We start from the raw sequence: 6,437 nt of genomic DNA, 5'->3' as shown, positions 1-6,437 counted from the left end.
TCTGTTTGTAGTTTGTATTAAAGTGTGCCAATGCTTGTATATTAACAAGATTTTTTAATAAAACTGTACAGAGTATTCAATATGTATCATCCACTTATTTTTTTGCCAGTATATTTTGTTTTTGGAAATCATATATAGACTTCAGTATTCATTACAACTGAGATAACAAGGTTGCAGCTGCATCCACATTAGCTGGTTCGCCCTCCAGGTGCTTGGAAACCTGAAAATAATTTTTTTTTTAATTACAAAGGAGAAAGCTGAGATTGTATAAAAAGTTACACTGATGAAGGGTATAAAGCTAACAAGTACTGGCTGTCTAAAAGACTGATTAACTTGGTATATTGCAGTGTTCCATAACCAGTGTGATGTATGAAGCGGTGCTTAGTGTGCCATGGAGACGTACACCAGGAGTGCCACCCGCTGCTCTGCACAGATGCCCTACTGCTTGGGAGAAGTACACGGCAGCAGCGGTGGCTCTGGGACAGTGGCTGCTGCTGGGATTGATCTAGAGCAGGGGGTGAAATGGGTTAGAGTGTAGAGGTTTGGAGGGGGTGCTGGTTCTGAACGGAGGAGGATTAGATTGGAACAGAGGGGTTGGGATGCCTGGCCCTGGGGAGGGGAAGGGAATTGGGTTATATATATTGGGTGTGCAATGAAAGTATAATGAAGTGTGCCACAAGGTGATAAAGGTTGTTTAGCACTGGTAACTTACTTTATGGAAATATGTTATTTGTTAGACTAGATGGACCACTGGTCAATAATTCATGCTTCAAAAGGGATCAGAAAAATCTGTCCATAACATACATGGCCAAAATGGAGAAGGGCCTGAATGCTCTAGGTAACAAAATGTAAAAGTGGGAAAGAGGTAATTACTGCACATAGACTAACATGCTATCTTATGCCCGAGAGATCACTTGAATTATTAATAGATCCCTGCTAGTGCTCAAGAAAGAGAAATTGTTTCCAAATGTTACATTTTGATGAAGCAGCTGCAATTGGAACAGAAGTAAAGCTGATGTTTTTACAAAACAAGTTAATCTCTTCATATTGACACTGTCATCAAATGGTACAGCCAAGAGATGCAGGATGTCTTTCAAAAGCAGCCACCTTTATTTTCTATGCCTATTCGTGTCAAGGATCTATTCAGTGAATTAAGGTTTCCAGTTGAAAATCTTTTGACTCAACCAAAATATCCAGATATTAAATGAAAAATCCATTTTGGCAATAACCTACATATGCTCAACTATTTTTTGTTTTGATTACAAAGGGAGTTTGTACCCTCAGAAGAATTAGGATTACTTGCAAACTAGAGTCCCCTCTCCATGATGGGGTCACAGCTGGTTTTTTTTTTTTTTTTTTTTTTTTTCAGTCGAGCTAAAATTTAGTAAAATTACACATTGAATTGCGAACCCTTCTAACCTAAGGTCACAACTACCCTCATAACCAAAGATGCATTAAATAGAATTCATGAATATTACCTGATGCCTCTTTAGAGTTTGTGACGAAATGCCTTTTGATAGTTGTTTAACTTCTTTCTGTACTTCAGTAAATGCTTTATTTACCATTCTAACTTTTTCATCATTCACAATATTTATCTTTAGAAGAGAAAAAAGGCATAAGTTAGTCAAAGGCAATAAGAGATCTTAATATGATGCTAAGACTTATTCACAGCTTCATATATTTAAAATAGTTGTCTCTTAAAATTGCTTGGAGTGGGGCACATTCTTTAAATTAAATTTTAATTGTACTAGTGTTTGAATGTGTGAGTATTAGAGATAAAGAATTTTAATAGAACTTGCATATATATGGGGTCATTAGCAAGGAAATCTACCAAATTGGTTAAAACTAACTTGTTACATTGAGGCTAAAAGGGAAGAAAGATCTCTTGGAAATGGAACACATGTAACAAAAGAATGTTACAGACAGTCACTCCTTCAGTTTATTTAGCCAATATGAAGAAGCAACCAGTCCAAGATGGCTATTTCGCAGCAGGTAGATAGATAGGCATATACTTCTCATTTGTAGCTGCTCATTTGATCTTAACTTGAACTAATGGGCCACTTTTCTGTAACAACCACATCATCAAATCTGTTTTACTGTCATATACAAAAGTACTATATAGAATGGAGATCTGGTCTAACCCTGAATATAAATTCCAAGCTGTTAACTTTCAGTGAAAAATATCTTTGTATCTGAGTAATACCCTCGGGTCCAAGTGACTAAACATATTCCCTTTGTGTCACTATTTAATGCCATAGCTTTAGTAACATTCCACATTTTTTGTCTTTTGTCTATAACTTTTAGCAGGAAAGTTGAGGCCTCTTCCTTTAAACACCCTCCTCAGGGTAAAATATGGCTTTGCTATACATTTTCCAACCGTTTGAAAATATATATACTGGAAAAGCATCTGTACAGTTCCTTTATTAGACAACGAGTTTAATTCTGTGGCAGATTATGCAGTTCAGGAGTGATAAGCTTTTGGAAAATAAAGCCAAGTTGTGCAGTGGCTAGCAAGGTCTCTAATTTTTGAATAAAAGCTTATTAAGCCAGGGATCGCTTCTTAAGTCTTGTTCCTCTCCATGTTCCCCAGCAATCAATACCATGCTGCAAAAACACTTTCAGAATATTTCCCTCCAAGATAAAGCAGTATGAAATCCCTGTATTGGACTTATTTAGAAGAGTGTCAAGCTTTCACCACTCATTAAGGTAATACCAGTGAATTTAGAAATCATACTCCTATCCGGAAAAGTCCTGTATTTACTAATGTAACAAGAGCTGCTTTTATTTCAGGCAACATTATTCATTTACTCAGAGCCAATTTTCTAGTTTTCACAGAAACGTCCAACCAGCTTTAATAACAAGATTACAGTAACCTAATAGTCAACTTTTCTGTTTGACAATGGTGTGTAAGAAGCATCTTTAACCTTCTTTTGGTTTTGTACAGCAAGAATGGCAAATGTCATAATTATTTTTTAAAGAAAACAGCAAAAGTTGCAAAAAAATGAGCAGTAAAAAAGAGCAGTCACCGAAACTCTTAAACTCCAAACCTACCCTAGATTTCAAATTGACTATTGTAAATGTTTATTGCCTCTGATGTTTTCTTATTTGTTGCAACAGCTTTATCAATGGGATTCTTAATCGACCAGTACCAGTGCACGTTATTGCCATATAATCCTGGCTGCTTCTGTTCTAGCCTGATCAGTGAATCAGACAAGGGATATTGTTTGATTTTTAGTGGTCTCTGCATGCTCAATGTTTTATTCACTGAAGGTTTTTTATTTCTGTTACATGGGCAATGGATCTACAAAGTCAGTCTATTGTGGTCTATTTCATGTTCATAGGATTTCAAAAATTTGTAAACCTGATTATCACATTTCAGAATTAAGCAATTAAAATAATGTTATAATTTTAGGTATCAAGATGCCAAAAGGAGCATGGGGGGTAGAAGAGGGGTTGCAAAGTTATTGTGGGGGGTTGTGCAGGCTGTGGTACTGTTCCCCTCTTGTGTGCTGCTGTTAGTGGTGCTGCCTTCAAAACTGGGCAGCTGGGGAGTGGCAGCTGCTGGCCAGGAGCCCAGCTCTGAAGATAGCCCCACTGCCAGCAGCGACAGCACGAAAGTAAGGAGGGCAATGTCTGGTGTTATCCCTTAGTGCAGAAGGCAAGGGAGGGTGAGAGTCCAGGCCCATTCCATCCACTGGACAGTTGAGGGGAACCTGGCACCAGCAGCAAAAGCTGCGCCTACCCCTCCACTCACCACCGGTTGCAGGAAGCAGTGACTTGGCTCTCAGCCACTTCACTCAAGGAAGCGATCTTGCAGGAAGGGGTGGAATGGATCCCCCACCCACCCCCCAGGGCAGGAAGTGGAGCAACCCACATGGGAGCTAAGGGAGAGAGCAGGCTAGAGCCAAGTTGTTTTGCTTTTCAGGGCTCCTGGTGAATGAGGGGGTAGGCCCCATCTCTGCTGCTGGTGCCATGACCCACAGCTTGGGGAAGAGGTGGAGTGGGGTTAGGGTAGGAAGGGAGCAGACCAAGGACAGGGAGGAGGTAGACAAAAGTGAGGTATGGAGGTAGAAGGAGGAGGCAGGGCCCTAAGCCCTCCCCCAAGGAAGGGGTAGGGTGGGTGATGAGTCACAGGGGGAGATAATAAGACTGGTGTCCCCTTATGATCATCCCTAGCACTCACCTACATCTGACCTACTATTTTGCAGAGCTAAACCTTCAACCAGTAGCTGACACTAGCCACCCAGCGTGTGAAAGAAGCAGCATGCCTAGGGGTTGTAAGACAGTAATCCCACAAGCTGTGCACATTGGAAATGTATATATCCTGTTTATGTGACAGAGGGGTGGCTAAGCAGTGCAGTGGGAGGTGACAGGGGAAGCCCCAAGTCCCAGGGCTTGAAACGGGCTGGGCAGCACCTGCAGCTGGACCCTGCATTGGGAAGGTGCCCCTGGGCTTGAGGACCTGGGAAACTGACCAGCACAAAGCTGGTCTGCCACCTGGTTTCCACAAGGGGTGGGCAGCTGAGAAGGAAGTAGCAGCCTGGTTCCTAGCTTCCCCTGCACAGGTAGAACCTAGGAAACTGACCAGTCATGTGCTGGTCAGTTTCTTGGGTCCCCCAAGTGGCAGGGAGACTACAACCACGCTGCCTCCTAGCTCCCCTGTCCTACTCTGGGATCCAGGAAACTGAGTAGCTCCCCTCCACTTGTGCAAACTTTGCCTTAAGCGGGGTCGCAGTAGCACAACCTCCCGAAACTCGGAGTGTTTACTGTACTAATACCTCCCTCAAGAACCCTTGCAAGCTCCTTTTGGGGCAGGCCTGACCCCCAAAGCTGAGAAGCACTTATCCACCCCCCCTTCCCCGAAGAAAACAGGCCCGCAGGCAGAGGCAGACAAAAGAGCAGAGTTCACACGCCCCAGTCCGGTTTCTCGCCTGTTCTCCCCGCGCCTGTTCTGCTAAAACGCGCCGGAGCTCGGGGACAATTGCAGGCGCACGAAGCTCCTTTCCCCGCGGCCCTGATTCCGCGCCGGGCCGCACTCACCTTCCTCAGGCTCGTCGTGACGGGCCGAGCTTTATTCTTGGCTTTCCGGGCCTTGGCGCCGGCCACGTGGAACACGCTCTTGGCCTTCGGCCCCTTGGCCTTGTGCTTGGCCATGGCCTAGAGCGGGCGAGACAAGGGGGAAGGGCGCTCGGTGAGTCGGGGAGGCGGCAGCGCCCGGTCCGGCAGCGCTTTCGGCGCCGGGCCTCCTTTGTCGGGGCAAGGAGCGCGGCCGGCAGCTCGCTCCTCGCTGGGCCCGGCCCGCCGCAGGGAAGCGGCGCAGGACTGGGCCGTCCCGGTCTCCCCACTTCCTTCCAGACAGGGGCCGGGGCTCGGTTCTAAGCTCCCGCCTCCCGAGGGGGGACTACTGGCCGGGGGAGACTCAGGCCCCACCTTCTGCCGCTGGGCCGGGCCGCTCCCCGCTGCCCCAGTACCACCAGCCGGCACCCGGGGTCCCCCGCCCCGGCCTCTCACCGCAGCGCCCCGACTGCTCAGGCGGCGTCCTAGGCGCGCTGCCGGACACCCGCGCCGGCACACGGAAGTTCCTCCCCAGTCTCAGGCCCCGCCCCCGGAGCCGGCGGCTATCAGCCCCCTTCCCGCTGCGCGCCGCACCAGCAGCCGGCGACCTGGCCCCGTTACTTCCTGCGGCCGGCCGGGCCGGCGGGACTAGCCACAGCCGCGCTCCGGGCCGCAGCGGGAGGCGATCCGCGGCTCCCCAGCGCCCCTCCCGCGGGATTCACCCCGCCGTCTCCAAGCCGCGCTGCCCGGGGCGAGCGCCAGGGGGCGGTCCCGCCCCACGTGGCGGCGCTGCGCGAGGTACAAGAGCCGCCAGTGAACCCGCAGACACTGCGGGACTATGATATTGGTCCGGCCCGGGGCTCTCCCGCGTCAGTCCCGCTTCCTCAGGCGCCGGGAGCGGAGAAAAGAGGCTCCAGGGTTTCCCTGGCGGGGAGCGGAGCGGAGGGGCTGGGCGGCCCGTCACCAGCAGGCCCAGCGCGGGAGCGAGAGGGGCAGGGTGGCCCCAGGTTGGGTGCGGGTCACACATGCCACCCTGGGCCCCGCTCTAGGGCCTGTGCTCCGGGCTCCGCTGCCATAGGAAATGCACCTGGGGCTTTGTTCCCGGCCTCGCACGTGGCCCATCTGCTGCCAACCGTTCACCAGAGCCTCAGCTCCCTGCCCAGGGCTCTGTTCGCAGCCCTGTACCTGGAGTCCACAGGCGGGGTCCCATCCACCACTGGCTTCACACCAGGAGCTTTGTTCCCAGTCCCGCACGCAGGTTCTGAGTTTGGGCCTCCTTCGCCGCCTTGTTGTTCTCAGCCACCTACGCAGAGCCACAGTCTCCCTCCTGGCCCCAGCTCGGGAGGGTGGGGTGGGGTGGACAGGACTAGGGAAGGGGGGTG

The 6,437-nt window shown here is 49.2% G+C and overlaps 1 protein-coding gene across 1 annotated transcript; it reads right to left on the bottom strand.

Moving 5' to 3' along the window:
* Window positions 1-34: 34 nt before the first annotated feature.
* RBIS (ribosomal biogenesis factor) lies at window positions 35-5,643 on the bottom strand. The gene is made up of 4 exons (XM_074987004.1): window positions 5,512-5,643; window positions 5,041-5,157; window positions 1,479-1,595; window positions 35-220 (listed from the first exon to the last, which is right to left on the bottom strand). The coding sequence occupies exons 2-4, from the start codon at window positions 5,152-5,154 to the stop codon at window positions 152-154; spliced, it is 300 nt and encodes a 99-aa protein (XP_074843105.1). The 5' UTR covers window positions 5,155-5,157; window positions 5,512-5,643; the 3' UTR covers window positions 35-151.
* Window positions 5,644-6,437: the final 794 nt, after the last annotated feature.

The sequence above is a fragment of the Carettochelys insculpta genome, chromosome 2, assembly GCF_033958435.1.
Source record: "Carettochelys insculpta isolate YL-2023 chromosome 2, ASM3395843v1, whole genome shotgun sequence".
In the NCBI taxonomy this organism is placed as follows: domain Eukaryota; kingdom Metazoa; phylum Chordata; order Testudines; family Carettochelyidae; genus Carettochelys; species Carettochelys insculpta.
Note: the sequence above shows the minus strand (reverse complement) of the source record. Positions and strands in the feature narration are given on the sequence as shown.